Below are 18,496 nucleotides of genomic sequence, written 5' to 3'. Positions count from 1 at the left end.
CGCGATCGGTGGAAATCGCAGCTTCTGCGGCTGTTTAATTGGCGTGCTCGCTCTCCTCTGCGACTCTTGCTCCGAGCGAAGCTCGTCATCTGCGATCCTGCGCGGCAAAGCAAACAATGCTGTCGGCTTGCTCGGCTCCTCCTGAGGTGTCACATTCTGGCTGCTGTGACCTTGTTTTTCTGCCTCGCAGCGGGCGCCTCCAATTTTCTCCTGCTGCCCAGGTAGGAGTTGCAGAGCGGCGTGTGGCTTCACGACCTCCGCGCCGTCGCCATTAACCTTCGGGACCAAATTTAGGCCACGGTGGCGCTCGGAGGCGGCTGGAACCGGCCAGCTGAGGGCCCTCGTGACAGACTGGCGGCAGCGCTTCACCTGCCGTCCGCTCGTTGTCCCCGCTGCAGTAACAATGATCCGGACTCAGAGATCACCTTCACTCCCCACGAGCACAGATGCATTAGTGACACAAATGAGTGTCCACTCGTGGAGAAACAGCTGGCACGGCAGACCTGAGCGCTCTGGCCCTCCACGTTCCCGCTCGGCTCTTCTCCCTGTCTCTGCTTCCTTCTCATTCGTCTCTCTGTGGTGTTGAGCGTCTCTCTCTCGCCCCTTCAGCCTCCCCTCTGCTAACCTCCATTTGTTTTACCGCACGTGTCCCTGCGCCCCTGTTTATCACGCAGAGAGCACTACAGTCGCCTGCAGCTGGCCGAACTGACCTCTGTAAACATACAGAGCGTGCTCTAGATTGTAGGTCAGCGTTCCCAGTTTAGATTTTAGCCAATAACTGCAGAGTACAAGCTTTCATCCCCTTTTACACTGTCAGACAAAAAATAAAAACACAAACACAAGCCCATGTTAGTGATGAGGCAATTGAGACCTGCTGTGTTTTTTTTAGATGCTGTTCTTTGTGTGGCCTCCTGGATGAGTTGTCCATATCCTTTTGGGATAAATTTGTTTGGATGGCCACTCCTGAGAAGGTTCACCAGTGTTTCATGGATTTTTTCTTTTGTGAATAACAGTTCTCACTGTGGTCCACTTTATCCATACTGATAGATGATTAGTGAGTTTGTTTTCTTTTTTTTATTTCTTCTTATCACAGCGTAATGTGTTGTTTTTGAGATTACTTAGCTGCTTCATGTTGTCAGACAGGTTGTATTTAAGTGATTTTTTGATTCTACTGGTCTGGCAGTAGTGTGGCCTGGTTGTGGATTGTGAAATTGAACTGTGGATTGTGATTAATTGCAGTTAATTTATTAAAATGCTTTTTTTAAAAGGCCTAGATTGGTTTGGATAGTTTTTTTCCCTTAATAAATGAAATCATCTTTTAAAAAGGGCTTTTTATATTAATTCTGGTTGTATTTGTCTGATATTAAAGTTTGTTTGATAATCTGAAAAATGAAAGTATGACAAAAATGCAAAAACAAAAACAAATCTGTAAAGGGGGAAATACTTTTTCACGCAACTCTACATTTGTAAAGTTTATTCATGACAACAAAGCACACAGACAATGATCGGAGAAAACAAAGTAATGGACATGTTTGATCAAACATATAATAACATAACATTGTTATTATTATAACCTTATTGTTTCTATATCATATTCTGCTTGTTGTTAAGCTCCACTGAGGGACCACTTTACAGTTCTATAATTACAGGCTGTAGTCCTGTAGCCTTGCTTATCTGCATGCTTTATTATCCTACATTTACTCAGTTCATCAATAGTCAGAATAATGAAGAACACAGGTTCACCACAGAGCAGATATGGTTTGGGTAGTTAGTGGGTCATTATCAGCACTGCAGTGATGCTGACATGGCGGTGGTGTGTCAGTAGTGTGTGTTGTGCTGGTATGAGTGGATCAGACACAGCAGTGCTGCTGGAGTTTTTACACTCTGTTAGACACTCATAATGCTGTGCTTGATTGATGTATGAAAGCTTTGGAGTGTTTGTTAGCCTTGTTGAAAAAACACAGAAGGCAAACATGTGACAGACTCAGTGTGAAAGTTCCACATTGTTAAACATAGTATATAGTATCTACTTTTTAAAGTCCATAAAAATCAGTGCCTAAACATCTCTCTGCTTCACCTCCCACCCACTCTTTCATTCTCTGTATTTCAGAATGCCAGTTGATGAAAACAGAACGGCCAAAGCCCAACACGTTCATCATCAGATGTCTCCAGTGGACCACAGTCATCGAAAGAACCTTCCACGTAGACACTCCAGAAGAAAGGTGAGCCCAGTCTCTTCTGCAGTTTGGTAATCGCAGCAGACGTCCTCGGTTCTGAGCAGCACAGCTTGCCGCTTCACGGAGAAGAGCTTTGTGTGGAAAACGCAAACTTAAACAGGATGATTATTCTATCATCGTTTGAAAAGCGAGCGTTAAAGACGCACTGGCCTGCATCCCCCAGCTGTTCCTTCCTTTCTCAGCAGGAGCCATGAGTAGATAGAAATGCAAACAAACAGCAGAAGCGATGTGTGCTGGCTGGATGGGATGTAGGGAGGTAGGAAAGCCCACGCTGACTGCTGTCCATCCAGTGTTTGAAATGAGAGGTGTAAAAAAAAATAAAAAAATAAAGAACATTTTATGCCAGAAACAAGAAGAAAACGCTCATTATACTGCATACAGCCCTTCCCTTATTCTTCCAAGAGAACACATATGGCTTTGGAAGTTCCTACAGGATTACCTAGATGCTTCAGTAGATGCTGTAGATGATTTAGTCTGAGCCTGTTCAATGTCCTGTGCTTGGGCTTCACGATATATCTTTTAAGCATCGTCATCGTGATGTGTGCAATAGTCACATCGCAGGAGTGAACAGGAGGTAACTGCATGGCCTCCATCCACATGGTTGGGCATGTGCTTGTAAACGCACGTGTGGAAGCTGTGCACCTCAATCCAGCACAGTTTTGTGCAGATATTTCCAGTCACAGCTCAATTCACTTTTATTCCTAGAAAAATGCTCTTATTTACCTTTTAAAAAGCCATTTAAATGTCTGATTAAAGGACCGATTACTGTTGTCTTGGAAACTTTTTTACAATATCTTGCAGCCCTATTCTTTGCTGTTGGCCAATCAGAGCTGAGCTCACATAAGCAACATAGTTCTGTTATCATGGTTTCGGACCAAACAAATGAACATGAGGATGGCAGCAGCAGTACAGCAGATATTGTTCAAATCAAAACACAGCACACAGATTTGACAGAACATGCTGATTTTGTTCATGTTCACAAAGAACCGAACTATCTGCTAATCCAGTGTCCAATGCTAATGAGCACGCAAAGCGGACAATGAGCAGAGAAACTGAAAGAAGATACAGAAAGCTACAGTAGATGCTGAGGAATTCTCAAACAAGATTGGATTCTGTAGACTGTACTCTTTTCCTCATTTAGCAGCTCTGGTGCCATCTCTGCTGGAAACCATATAAAGACCACGCGCTCTAATGAACTTTACCTACATGCTCTTGTCAGTACAGTATCTAGGCAGCAGACCTTTGTGTTTGACAGTAAAAGTGGACCACCAGGGGGAAGGACTCGGTCTGCCTCAGGCTGTCCCCGGGTTCTCCCTCAGTCTGAGGGAGGTGTGCAAATTCCCTCCACTCTGTTTGCTCACATTTCTTTTCGTTAATCACGTCTCGTCTACGTGTTGGGAAACACTGGACTGACATAGTTAAGGCTCCTGTGTACTCTCTCTCTCTATATATATCTCTCTCTATCTCTCTCTCTTAATCTCTCTCTCTCTCTCTGTGGTGGTAGGAGTCACAACAAAACTAAAAAAGAAGAAAAACAACAAGTTAACAGAAGAACTGCCTGATATGACTTTTGCTGCTCTCAGGGCATCACAACTTTACTTTGTGGCCGTCAAGTTAGACGTGCTCTGGCTAAAGAGGAATCTTGGGAAAGCAATATTAAAAATGAGTTATGAAGTATTACTTCAGGGAACATCTTGGAATTGTCCACATCTGTGTAGGTTGTGAGGTGTTATCTTGTGAGTGAGGCTGAATTCTGCTCAGCTTACTTGTGGCAAGATGACGCGGTTCTTGCAGTTCAAGTGAGGTCTGTGTGAATTGGTGCAGGAATTGAACAATTCTCGATCCACAGTATTATGTGTACCAGAATTAAGTGGCAGAAGGCATTACAACCCAGAGTGGACAGTGTAGTGAATTATAAGAATCACGATTGGTTATGTTTAACTAGAATTGCCAGTGCAACAGACAAAAGATTCTGGCAGAAATCACATCCACATCCAAGGCAGGAGGTCCTGCTCACACATCATGCAGTTAATTATGTTCCATGATACATGGAAGTCCCATTACTTTTGGAAAGCAATATTAAGCTTCCATAGGACATGGCAGAAGTTAAAAGACACAAGGCTTGTTTTTGTCCCAATACCTTTATCATTCATTTTATCCCTACCCTTTTATTTTTAAGCATAGAATAGTGAAATGAAAATTTTAAGGCTCCACTAGTTTTAAGGTTCCACTATAAAACAGCAAAATATACTGATTTTTTCAGGCTATAAGATGCATTAAAAAAAATTGGCAGTGTACTTTATGTATAAATTCTACCAGTCAGGTTGTAAGGAGCAGTAAAGCTACAGCTAACCGCAGTGCTAGCTCTTTCAACGTTCAGAAGTGAGTACATCAAACTGTGGTGTGCCTGTTTACTGTGTTAAAACAAGCTACATGGGACGAACCGCTAGCTAACATTGCCCTGGCTTAGCGGGACACTCAGGGTTCCTCAGTCTACTGATTTTAGGCGCCATTTACTAGCCCTAACCACGACTGGCTAGCGTTGCTAACCACAGCGGGCTAGAGTTGTTAATCAGGGCTGGAAAGCACTGCTAATCAGAGCTGGCTAAGCGCTTGCTAACCACGGCTAGCACACATCCTTAGACAAAATACTGAAAATCTAAGCTTACTGTAGATAAACGGAGGAGCTTTACTCACCCAAATAAACAGTTTTCAGGAGAGAAGTCTGTGTAGATAAACATCCAGCGCTCATCTGACTTTAAAAGAAAATGTTTTTTTGAGAATTACGTTTTAAGTTTTGTTTACTTAGGCACCCCCAGTGTTGACACCTGCTGAATTAGAAAGGAAACATGGTGACACCCTTGTTCACTTTAAGTATGCATGCTTACTAGCATTGCTTAATGTTCCTTATAATCTGGTCTGCCTTATGAACATGGTCCAAAAAAGTGTTTCTCCAATTGTGAATGTGGCTGATTTGCACATTTTGGCACTATTAACAGGAGAATGGGACACTTTGGGGTAGTCACACATGCTTATATATCTTATTATTAGGGGTGTGACAAGACACTAATATCACGAGACGAGATGAGACACGATATTGGGTTCACGAGAACGAGACGAGACAAGATGTAAAAATAAAATTTTAAAGAAAACGTCAAAAATGAAAAATGGCTTGAAAACTAGAGTTTTATTTGACAAAATCATATAACGCAAACTTAACAGACTGGTTTCTCTCACACATTGATTTTATAAGAAATAGAAATAAGAATTAAAAATAAAAATAAAACTTTTCTAGGTCTTATATAGAGCAAACAATAAGTGCAAACCACACCAGTCATATTAAGCCTGTGGTTTGTGTTTTTTTCTTCTAAATCTCTTTTAATTTAACTATGCATAAACATAACCAGTCATATTAAGACTATGCTTGAAGTGCAAACAGAGACAGAACTTTTTTTAATACAGTACAGAGGGATTAGTACAGCTGCCTATGGAACAGTCACGTGTAGGATTTACTTACAGTATTTATATATGGTTTGTCTTGTTGGTCACTCTGTTCCCGTTTATTGTTTCAACTGGAGCCAAAATGCAGCCAGATAAACAACTTAAAAGTAGCAGAAGCATCTTCTATGCAAATGCCTGGGTTGCCAGATCCCTCTTAAAAACTCCACACTCCACAGTTTTTTTTGCCCCGCAAGACAGGTTTAAGCCTGACGAGAAATATCGTCTGTTTTAATCTCGTGCAACGAGATCTCATCACACCCCTACTTATTATCATTATCGTATTATATAAGCAGCATCAAATCATTCCAAAATAACAGTTAGCTAATTTATCGCAATTATTCTAGAACAATATATTGTCCCTTGAGAATGTGTTAGTTAGTATGACAGACCTATAATCAAATGTATTGACCGGGTGTAAACAGGGACTGAGAATGAGTGGGTGGCAACTTTTAAAACAGCATTATTTTTCGCAAACTTCAGACGCCTGCCAAAACCAGACCAACTCAAGCCGCTGATAAAACAGTGACATACAGCGAGCCTCTTTCAAATGAATTCATCATTATTAAACACACACATGCTCGACTGTGTGAATGCACCGCTGATTCTCCACAGCAGATGTGCTGCACAACAAATGAAAACTCAATGGAGGGAGACACTGTTAGCGGAGAGGGACGGGCTGGCCCAGTCACTTTACATTATCCTGCTAAAGAGTCTGCTTCCACTCACAGTGTGGCATCCAACAAAAATCCTGGGCTAATCTGTCCAGACCTCCAAGAGTAAAATAAGAGAGGACTCTTATTTTTCTGTAGTTTAAAAGTTCCTGTTGAAAACTTATGTAAATCTCAAATCTAAAAAAAAAAAAAAAAAAAAAAAACTCAGCTTTTCCAGCACATGCTGTTTCTTGGATGCAGCTTGCGTGTTTTAGTTCTGGGTTGTGAAACTGTGCATTCCTTTATATGTGTGTGTTCTTTAAGAGATGAGTGGACAGAAGCGATCCAGATGGTGGCAGATAAACTCCAAAGACAGGAAGAAGAGCGGATCCAGTGCAGTCCCACGTCCCAGATAGACAACATCGGCGAGGAGGAGATGGACATTTCCATCAGTCACCACAAACGCAAGGTACCATCACACCATCTGCTCGCGCTCGATGACCTAGATGAGCAGTAGGAGATGTGAGACTGGAGATTGCTCAGGATGGTAGTTTATAGGGTTTATAGAAAACACACTGATGGGATATTGTCAAACTCACAATTGAGTGTAATGCAATATGAGGACTTAAATTAGTTTATCTAATAAAAAAGGCCCTAATTTGTCTTAAATGTATTAAATGCATCATCCTGAGGTCCGAAAAATACTGCAGATTGGTCAAGAGTATATAAAATTTCCAAATTTCATATGCAAGTCAGCTTATTTAACAGTAGACTGAACTAAATTGATACAACAGCATTATCAATGGCTCAAGGTGCACTATGTTTTTTTAATCTAAATTAAACTTGATTTTAAGAAAACTGGTTGTATAACCCCAGTGATGGACCCTGTTGTCAGTGTACAAATAGTTTGGTTTTAGTTTTTTGCTACACTGTTAATTTATCTTTGTTTAAATTTTAGTTTATTGTCAGACAATTGTCAATAATCACAAGTTTACTGCAAAGTCTATAAACTTAATATTGGTGCTGTCTGTATTTATTATTGTGAGTATTATTATGAGTACAGTAGTTATCTGTGAGTGATATTAAAAATGCTACATTTAATTAGATTTATTTAATACCTGCAGATAACCTGGAGTAGTATAAGTGTTGTCATTGTGTAATGTGTAATGTATTCCAGTGACTGTTTTCTTTATACAGCTCTTACTCTATTCAGATGATAACAACACACATTCCCATTCTTTTTACAGACAATGAATGACTTTGATTATTTAAAACTCCTGGGAAAAGGCACTTTTGGTAAAGTCATTCTTGTAAGAGAGAAGGCGAGTGGGAAATACTACGCAATGAAGATTTTGAAGAAAGAAGTCATTATAGCAAAGGTAAACTAAATAAGTTTCGTATTTGGACCATTATTTTATTTTTCTGTAAACGGACATGCCACAGGTCATGGGACAGGAGTGAGTATGTTTTGCCATGTCCTATGGAAGCTAAGGAATGCTTTAATGACCTGTGGTTTATGCATGGGGGGCCTCCTGTGGTAAATGGTTCCTGAAACACATGTGACACAAAGATATTTCCACATAAGAAAATCTGGCACCCTCAATCAGTCCTTACTTGAACTCACATCACCAGTGTTTAGCCTCACTCACAAGATAACACCTCACAACTTATACAGAGTGCACTCTTGAGCTCTCCCCTGAGATAATTCTTCATTATCAATTTACATACTGCTATCCCATGGCTTTTGGCATGTCATTTTATATGCTCATTGACTCATTGAGCACTTTATTAGGAACACTATTAATACTGAGTAGATAACTCTTTTTTTTAATCTCAAAACAGCATATAGTCTTCATGGTATGGATTCCACAAGATGTTCTTATACGTGTTGATATAATTGCCTCACAGAGTTCTTTCACTCTGAGAACTTTCATACTGCAAATCTCATATCCTACCACATTCCAAAGGTGTTTTATTGTATTCAAAACCAGTGACTGAAAAAAAAACACCACTGAAAAACACTTAAATTATTGTCATGTTCATGAAACCAGTTTAAGATGATTTCTATTTTAAGACATGGTGCTTGATGAGAGAGGACATTAAAATTTTTAGTTGACCTTGCTCATCTGAAATCATCAGAAATGCCGCTCGCCCACAATTATTTATTAATGTTAATTACCACTCTAGGACACTAGAAGTTATGCATGACAATTCAGGACATTGTCAGTTAAGAAAAACCACCCTGTCTGGTACCATCAGTCATGTAACATTTAAAACGACTGAGATATTTATTTTAACTTTATTCTGATAGTTTATGTGAACATTATCTGAAGCTGCTCTTCTGCTACCAAACAATTGGCTGGTTAGACAATTTAAATTACACCTGATGTACCCAGTAGGGGTGGGCAATATTATATCGTATACAATATATCGTGACACAGAAATATCATGATATTAAAAATCCATATCGTGATAATAGGGCTGTTCTGTCTTAAAAGTAGTCTATTATTTACAGTGAAGCTTTAGGTGTATTTATTGTATAATTGTTTTAATTATGGTTAATATTTATAGTAATATTTAAAGTTTATATGCATAAAAATATTCTGCAATATTATTTGCTGCATTATATTATTTTAAGCTATATTATTTATTTTGCCACATTATGATTATTCTGTTATACTATTATACTATATTCCTGAAATGAATGAATTATTTTAGTTTTCCTATATCGCCAAGTATATCGTTATCGCAAAAATACCCCCCAGTACCCAGTCCTGAGCACACAGTGAATATGTGTAAATATATAAATATTATATGTGAAATGGGCTTGTGTTCTTTTTGGTCAGCAGGGTTTTTTGCCTTGTATCTCTCCCATGGAGACCATTTTCACCCAGTCGCTTTCTTATTATTAAATCATTTACACTGATCTTAACTGAGTCAAGTGAGACCTACAGTTCTATAAATGGTATTCTAGGTTCTTTTGTGACCTCTTGGATGAGTTGTCCATGCCCTTTTGTAAAAATGTCGGTTGGCCGGCCATTTTTGGGAAGCTTAAGAGTGTTCCGTTTCTTCTCCATGTTTGAAGTAATAGCTCTCACTGTGGTCCGCTTGCAAAGCCTTGTAACCTTTTCCAGACTGATAGACGATCAGTGACTTTGTTTCCTTATCTGTGAATGATTCACATACATCCAGGGAATATATTTGCATATTAGAAAACCCAGAGCAGTAGTCAAAAAAGAAAATTTATATAAATAATACATTTATACATAAAATAATAGGTCCAGTCCTTATATTAACTTAAACAAACCAGTTTATGAGGGGAAAAACACTTTTTCCCACAAAGGGATAGTTTTTCCTTAATAAATGAAATCATAATTCAAAAAGTGTTTAAGTATTTATTCAGGTTGTATTTGTCTGATATTGAAGTTTGTTTAATAATCTGACAAATGTAAGTATGACAAAAACACAAATCTGTTTGGGGTCAAATACTTTTTCACGCTACTGTATGTATATATATATTATATGCGTGTATATATAAAGTGTGAGCTAAAAAAATAACGAGACACACTGTCCTTTTGTTTCTCCCTCTGCTCTGACAGGACGAAGTGGCTCACACGCTCACCGAGAGCCGAGTGCTGAAAAACACCAGACACCCTTTCCTAACTGTGAGTACACCTGCTCCCTAATGACTTAGAGTAGAGCACCCACACATGCAGTAGTCGTCGACACCTTTAAGCTTCACAGTGCTCATCTAATATATGATTGTGTTCTCCCCAGAGCCTAATTATAATGCAGAGAATAAACTGTTATAAATTAGCAGCCCAAATGTAGCCGTGCATCTGTTGAGAAGTCGCCAGCGAGAGGTAATTTCACTGACACTCCAGATGCTGTTGTGTGCGACATTTGATACACAGCAGGTTCAGAGAGAGGAGAGAGAAAAAAAACCCCAACAAAACAAAACAATTTGCATGGCGCAAGATGCTGTTCTCTCTCCACCTTCACCTGATTTCAAAGTTAGCATCAAGGCCTGCGATAAAGAGCAGCGCTTCTGCTCTGAGTGTTTTCCCTTTTAATTTGCTCTGGGGAGAACAATGCTGCTTTTAGCTTTTTAGAGTACGTCTTGTACAGACTTTTCTTCTCAGCGTACGTGTGTGTGTGTGTGTGTGTGTGTGTTTTTGTGTGTTGCGTATGCAAAGACATATGCTAAGTCGTTGGGTGCTTTTTCTAATGGCGCGTCTCTGCCTGCTGTTTTAGTCTTTGAAGTACTCATTCCAAACAAAAGACCGCCTCTGCTTTGTGATGGAGTACGTCAATGGAGGAGAGGTAAGTGTGCTGTTGGTTCTGCATGTCTGTGTTTTGGCACAGATCTCTTTATAGTGAGCTCAGGTGGTTTGTGATTTCTGTAAGTTGCTCAGTAATAGTAAATAACAGTTGGAGTGACTTATCTCCTCCATTTAGCAGTGTTGGGTCTATCAGGTTGTAGCCTCAGGGTTTAAGAGGGTTCCTACATATAGTACTCTGTTTACACTATACAGTCCCATCCAATAATTAACCATACAACTCTGGAATAAGGCCACTTCAGTTTCTGAATCAGTTTCTCTGATTTTGCTATTTATAGGTATATGTTTGAATGAAGTGAACATGGTTGTTTTATTCTATAAACTACGGACAATATTCTCCAAATTCCAAATAAAAATATTGTCATTTAGAGCATTTATTTGCAGAAAATGAGAAATGGATGAAAAAACTAAAAAGATGCAGAGCTTTCAGACCTCAAATAATGCAAAGAAAACAAGTTTTCATGCATCTTGGCATGTTCTCCTCCACCAGTCTTACACACTGCTTTTAAATAACTTTACACCAAGCAATTCAGCTTGGTTTGATGGCTTGTGATCATCCATCTTCCTCTTAATGATTTTCAAATTGTTAAAATCAAAGAAACTCATCATTTTACACACAATTTTCTCTCTCTGGCAGAAATCAGTTATTTTGAGTTATGTATGTAGCAGGGATTCACAGTATGTGAAACAGAAAACATTGGATATTATTTCAATTTAATTACATTTTATTTATATGTCAATTTTTACAACAAATGTTGTCACAAAGCAGTTTTACAGAGATATGGGTCCAAGCCTCTAATGCATAAGCACCGCAGAAATAGTGGCAACAGTGACAAAACGTTCTTATACTAAGAGGAAGAAACCCTTAAAGAAACCAAGACTCAGTAAAAAGAACTGGTCCTCCTCTAGCCAACCCGAAGAGATAACAGAACAAAAACAACCATAAACTTCCTTTAAGGTTTTTTTTTTAGCAGTTCAGTTGGCTGTACTAAAAAGGGTTACTCTAGGTTTTCTGTGTACCTCGGTATGCCTCACTCTACCTCCAGCCTGGTTATGTAACATGAACACAGTCTGAAGTGTAAAGAGCTCCCTCTGTTGCTGCATGAATATAATGCAGTTTGAGTTTGCTGTTATTATTGCTATATTATACTGCAATAATGAAAACATTATTTATGTAACACCCAGTGTTCATTTCGTAAATGAAAACTATGACAAAAAAAAAATCTTCACAACCTATTTTTCATGGTGAAAACAAGACGAGAACTAAATTAAATGAATATTTAATCAAAATAAAAAAAAGGTGACACACTTTATTCCTGATTTTACTGCTTAAAACAGGTTATATTTACTGTTAAAATATATATAACCACATTATTAATTCATAATAACAACAATAATCTAACACTCTGAATCAACTCCAGCTGAGCCAGTCTGTGATTACCCATAAGAGTTCTTTAGCTTTCTGACGGCTGCAGCTGCTGCTCTTCTGCAGCGCCTGGTGTTGTGTGTGGTTAGTTAGCTCTGCTACTCACTGAATTTGCTGAAGATTGACTCTGAAGAAAGGTATTATCAAGTTAGTGGGGTTAAATTTTTAGAGGAGTTTCAGGAATACGGTTGTAAAGTAATGAAAGGCTAGCCTGCAGAAAGCCAGTTGTGTTAGTATAAATCTGTACTGCAGTAGAAGTGTATCATTTCAGAAACTTGGCTTTATTTAACTATTTTTATAGGTCAGTTGCCTTTAATGTTAGCATAATTTAAATGTACCAAACCTTCATGTAATCATGTAATACTTTTTATTTGACTAAAATATATTTGACTAAAATTAGAAAAAAAAGTTTTGTTTTCGTTAACTAAAAATAATAACTTATTGACTAACGTGACTAAAACTATTATACAGTGTAGTCAAACGACTAAAACTAAATCTAAATCGCTTGTTAAAATGAACACTGCTTACATTCATACAGTATATATAAGCAATAATACAAGAGAAGGAGTGCTATAACACTCGAGGTTCGTGCTATTATGTGTAATATTGGCACTGCTGTGCTGATCTACGACCGCAGCACAGCAGTGCCAATATTACACACTATAGCACGAACCTTATACGCGCTTATACTACAGTTCCATTATCGCTGTTTTTTAAAAGATTTTAATTTTACGAGGAGGGGAATATACGATCTGTTTGATTATAAACACTCCACAAGTTAAAATAGTTCCATTGCTGCTTCGTTGCTAGTAATACAAGGAGAGCTTCGGTTACAGTGCATTATCGGCTAATAATGTCACTCCTAAAACGCCTCTCAGCCAATCACATTGCAGGGTCGGAACTAACTGTGGTATGATATACATCATTTTTATGTTAATGTCTTTTTTATGAATAACTTCTCTCAAAAAGAGATTTCTCTTATGTGTCCAAATATTTGTGGACACCCTTTTAAAGAATGAATTTAGCTACTGTAAGTTGCGCCCATTGCTGACATTGATGTGTAAATGCATTCTCTATGACCTGTAGATCGCAATAGCACATAAAATATAACCCTCTGAAGCAGATAATCATGAAGCTATTGGCACCATGCCTAAAGACAAGCATGAGCTAAAGGGCTATAAAGCGCCACAACATTGAACTCTGGAGCTGAGGAACTGTGTTCTCTGGAAGGATGACTCTTATTCCATAACATTTGAGAGGAGTTGAGGAGTTAATGGATAAGGTGAGATGAGATGAGATGAGATGAGGTGGTGATCATCCAACATCCTGACCTCACTCATGTTCTCTAGTCAGATAATCATAGCAATCCAAAGCTCCAAAATTTAGTAGAAAGTCTTTCCTGGAGAGTAGAGACAGTTACTCCAACAAAAGCAGGCTAATATCTTTTATTTTAGCTGTCCCAGTACTTTTGCCCATGTAGTGTAACTAAATATATTTTTAATTTAATTTTTGTGTGCCTTCCTTTAGAAGTATAGAGTAATATCTTGTGTTTTGTCATTCTGTAGGAATAGTAAGATTAGTCAGTTCTTAAATAGAATTATGTGCAGTTTAATGTTTAATTTGGACATATCTGCTGAAATTAGACGTTGTTTTGTTCTTTCTAAGTGAAAAATAATTTGACATTAATTAACAGAAGAAGAAAAAAAAAACATTTAAAAACATATTTTAAAAGCCTTTACTTTGGCGTGTGTGACAGTTTATGTTTTTATTTCTTTTTATGTTAGATTCCACAAATAAGCAGTTATTCTAAACATAAATGAAAGGGTATTGTCTTTATTTCTTTGATAAAACATTTATTATTGTATATATTTGACGTGTAAAAATAATAGAAATAATAATTGTATGCACTCTAGTGAAGACATTCATGATTACTGAGGGGAAAATAAGTGGCTTTACTTTAGCAAAAGCACTATACCATCCCTTTACTTTACTGGCCTTAACCCCATGTATATGAGCTATATGAGTTAAAGGTTTATAAGTTTAAGGTGCAGATGTATCTAGTCAGTGTACAGGTGGGGATTCCATGTCTTTTATATTAAAAATGTTGTGGCTTTAAAAGCAGCTCAGAAAAAGTTCAGAAATTCAAAAAAAATAAATAATCAGTTGTTAAAACAACTTCTTCTCTACAGGATTTGATATATCGACATTTTGCTGCCTTCAGAATGCCGAAAGAACTTGATAATGACAAAAAAGAATAGTCCATGGTAGTGCAAATAGTGCATCTTCTCTGTAGAAGATGATGAAATAAGAGATCATCAGACATACAGCTCTGGAAAAAAAATAAAGAGACCACGAAAAAAAATGAAGAGATTCTTTGATTTTACCAAAATGATTATCACAAGCCATCAAACCAAGCTGAACTGCTTGAATCGATGCACCAGGAGTGGCATAAAGTCATCCAAAAGCAGTGTGTAAGACTGGTGGAGGAGAAAATGCCAAGATGCATGAAAACTGTGATAAAAAAAAACAGGGTTATTCCACCAAATATTGATTTCTGAACTTTTAAAACTTTATGAATATGAACTTGTTTTCTTTGCATCATTCGAGGTCTTAAAGTTCTGCATCTGTTTTGTTATTTCAGCCATTTCTAATTTTCTGCAAATAAATGCTCTAAATGACAAGATTTTTATTGTCCGTAATTTATGGAATAAAACAACAATGTTTATTTTACTGTATCATTTAGCTGTATCATTTGACCAGAGGTTTCCAAACATATTATATTTTGGAATAACGGGTTAAAAATGTCATATCATAAAGCAAAAAGCATATCCTTCTCTGCTTTTAAACACAATTGTGGACTTTTCACTAAATCTGCATGTGAAAAACTAAGGAAAAATAACTTTTACTGTTGATTATCTGTGTTTTCTTAAAGTTTAACATTGCAGTTTATGGTGGCTGTTGAAAAACTTTGACCTTGGCTGTTGAAAACCGTTTTTCTTGAAAAATCTTGTTTTTAATCTGCTCCTCCTGGAGAAAGTTTCGGGTCTGTGACTTTATTGGCAGAAGTCAGAGCTCAGGGCTAGCATCTTCTAGTGCTCGGTCTTTGATAAATGAAATTCCAGCATCAGCGGTGCTGTTTAATCAGGGAGGCGGCAATCTCGCTCTCATTCCCTCAGCTTGTAGTGTCACCTGCTCCCCCAGCCTGGTCCAGCCAGAGCGCCTCACCTCCACGCCACCAGCCCAGCGCAGTCTGTCCCCCTTTCAGCCCTGCCGCATTCACAGCTGCCAGTGCGCTGATGAAGGCGCACCTGTCCTCGCCCACGCCGCTCCACTCCGCACCGCTCCACTCCCTCTTTCCCCGGCTGATCAGCGGGCCCTGTTAGCACTCCCCGGACAGCCATATTCAACCCCCTTCCACAGCAATTAAACAGCAAAGACTCCCAGCCAGGCTCCTGGGTAATTGTTCGAAGACGAGCTTGAGCAAGAACCAGGGCCAAGCAGTTTGACAGAAACCCTTGACATCTGACTGGGGGAAGTGACAGGAGAGCAGGGAATACTCCTTAAAAAAAAAGAGGAAAAAAAAGGAGGGAGGGGGATGATTGTGAGGGAAGGTGTGCTCCTGCCACTTTGATGGGACGTTAGCCTGTGAGCGCGCTAGCGCTGCCTTTAACAAGATTGGTGTATTGATTAAAATGCTGATTTAACAGGCCGCGCCGGCCTCTCTCTGGAAAGCCGGGGATGATGCGCCAGCTGCTGTCTGGGTTCGCAGGGCGTCCTCCAAGGGCCCCGCCATCTATCATCTCAATATGGCGATGGGAGGCAGTTTGTGTTGTGTTAATTTCCTCCAATAAATCAGTAATTATTGCAATCCTGTCCCTGCTGTTTATCCTGCAGCTGTTTTTCCATTTGTCGAGAGAACGGGTGTTCTCGGAGGACCGCACGCGCTTCTACGGCGCCGAGATCGTCTCCGCCCTCGACTACCTGCACTCCGCCAAGATAGTGTACCGGGATCTCAAGGTAAACAGCCAATAAATATATAAATAAATAAGTAAATTCCAAAAAGAGAAAGAGGAAAGAGGCAGGCAATCACACCGCTCCGTTCTGGAAAGCCGGTTCAGTTCCCGTGCACTGCTTTTATTCTGGCATGTGGCACGGGACATGGAAAATGTAATTAAAAGCTCTAGAGTTTGAAGCTCTTTTTTTGGGCGATATCAAACTCTGGCGGCTGTGGAAGATGACACAGTGTTTTGCTCGCAGCCTTGGACGGAGCCGGCAGTGGAGGCGCCAAGAAACTTGAAAAAAGGCTTCGCCATTAAAATTGAAAGGTTGAATAGCTGGAAGTTCCTCTTCCCTGCCATGCCATAAGAAATGTAGATGCAGGAAATGCTTTATTCATCCAGACCGTCAACATGTTCTCTTATACAACGGTGAATCAGAAGTGATAAATCTATATCTAAAGTTAATAAAAGAAAAATCATATTCTCTAAATTCTCTAACAAACTCTTTTTTTCTTTTCTTTTTTTTTACTTCTTTTTTTACCTCTTTTCTCTCTCTTCAGTTGGAGAACCTCATGCTCGATAAGGACGGACACATTAAAATCACAGACTTTGGGCTTTGTAAAGAAGGAATCACTGATGCTGCAACCATGAAGACCTTCTGTGGAACGCCAGAGTACCTGGCTCCTGAGGTAACTCCATCTCTCCTCCGTATCTCTGCTTTACAGCTAAATATACAGCACAATACACTCTACCACTCAGTCCAATGAGATACAGGATGCCTTAAGGAATAATAGTTCTGAAGGAATAGTGAAAAACCTTGTGCTTTCCATTGCAAGTGTAATGGTGGGAACGGTTGTACCATTCAGTGATGTTTTCAAAGAGTTTTTGAATTACTGTAATATTTATAATGATACTGATATGTTAGATTTGTACGATGATTTACAGTGGCTTTCAAAAGTATTCATACCCCTTGAGCTTATTCATGTTTTCTCACTGTACAACCACAAACGTTAATGTATTTTATTGAGATTTTAAGTGATAGACCAACACAAAGCAGCACATAATTGAAGTGAAGTAGAATCAGAAGGATTTTAATCATATAAAAATCTGAAAAGTCTAACATGCAAAAGTATTTAGCCCCCCTATATCAATATTTAGTAGAGCCACCTTTCGCTGCATTTTTGGATGATGAATAGAACAGTACTCCTTGGGATGCTCAAAGCTTGGGATGGGTTTTTATATTCTAACCCCACTTTAGAATTCTTCTCCACAACTTTATCTCTGAGCTGTCTGGTGAGCTCCTTGGTCTTCATGATGCTGTTTGTTCACTAGTGTTTTCTAACAAACCACTGAGGCCTATACAGAACAGAACAGAACAGGTGTTTATATTTATACTGAGAATAAATGACACTTTTAAAAACCCTGTATCATTTTCGTTCCACTTCACAATGATGTGCTACTTTGTGTTGGTCTGATCACTTAAAAGCTCAATAAAATACATGTAAGTTTGAAATGTGAGTTCAAGGAGTATGAATACGTTTGCCAAGCCACCGTACATAACTTGCTTCAACACATTGGAAAGATGGCTGTGAATACTACAATAAATAGTATGTTTACAGTAGTGTACTATTAGGGGTGGGCAATATTGTATCGTATACAATATATCGTGACACAGAAATATCATGATATTAAAAATCCATATCGTGATAATAGAGCTGTTCTGTCTTAAAAGTAGTCTATTATTTACTGTGAAGCTTTAGGTGTATTTATTGTTTAATTGTTTTAGTTTGCAGTTTATATGCATGCACTAAATATTCTGCAATATTATTTGCTGCATTATATTATTTTATGCTATATTATTTATTTTGCCACATTATGATTATTCTGTTATACTATTATACTATGTTCCTGAAATGAATGAATTATTTTAGTTTTCCTATATCGCCAAGTATATCGTTATCACAAAAATACCCTGAAATATCGTGATATTATTTTAGAGCCATATCGCCCACCCCTACGTACTACTAATAGAAACGTATTAATTATTGTAGTAAGTAAAGTATTAAAGTGTGCAGTTTGGGATGCAGGATGCAGGAACTTCTCAGGAGAGTGATCTGCACTACAACTGCTGTTCAGTTTAGCGCTTAAAGAGCAAGAATCCAGGAGCGCTGTGTCAAGCCGTCAACTTAACAGTAATGCTATGCTGCGTCTCTTATCACCTCAGGTTTAAAGTAATATTTCTACTGAGAGAACGGATTATAATTAACAGCCTGTAAAGCATTTTAATCTTTTTTTTTTTTTTACATTGATTCAAAATTTATTTGCAGGTGATGAAGTGCACATT

At 38.5% G+C, this 18,496-nt stretch overlaps 1 protein-coding gene across 2 annotated transcripts in view; it reads left to right on the top strand.

Moving 5' to 3' along the window:
* Window positions 1-18,496, top strand: part of akt3a (v-akt murine thymoma viral oncogene homolog 3a) — a 179,187-nt gene that overhangs the window by 143,669 nt on the left and 17,022 nt on the right. For both annotated transcript variants that reach the window (XM_007234678.4, XM_049481156.1), the window contains exons 4-10: window positions 2,111-2,222; window positions 6,713-6,857; window positions 7,636-7,767; window positions 9,988-10,053; window positions 10,643-10,711; window positions 16,049-16,171; window positions 16,713-16,841. In XM_007234678.4, coding sequence (XP_007234740.1) covers window positions 2,111-2,222; window positions 6,713-6,857; window positions 7,636-7,767; window positions 9,988-10,053; window positions 10,643-10,711; window positions 16,049-16,171; window positions 16,713-16,841 — 776 coding nt within the window. The remainder of the gene's footprint in view (window positions 1-2,110; window positions 2,223-6,712; window positions 6,858-7,635; window positions 7,768-9,987; window positions 10,054-10,642; window positions 10,712-16,048; window positions 16,172-16,712; window positions 16,842-18,496) is intronic.

Source organism: Astyanax mexicanus, chromosome 7 (assembly GCF_023375975.1).
Source record: "Astyanax mexicanus isolate ESR-SI-001 chromosome 7, AstMex3_surface, whole genome shotgun sequence".
Classification (NCBI taxonomy): Eukaryota; Metazoa; Chordata; class Actinopteri; order Characiformes; family Acestrorhamphidae; genus Astyanax; species Astyanax mexicanus.
Note: the sequence above shows the minus strand (reverse complement) of the source record. Positions and strands in the feature narration are given on the sequence as shown.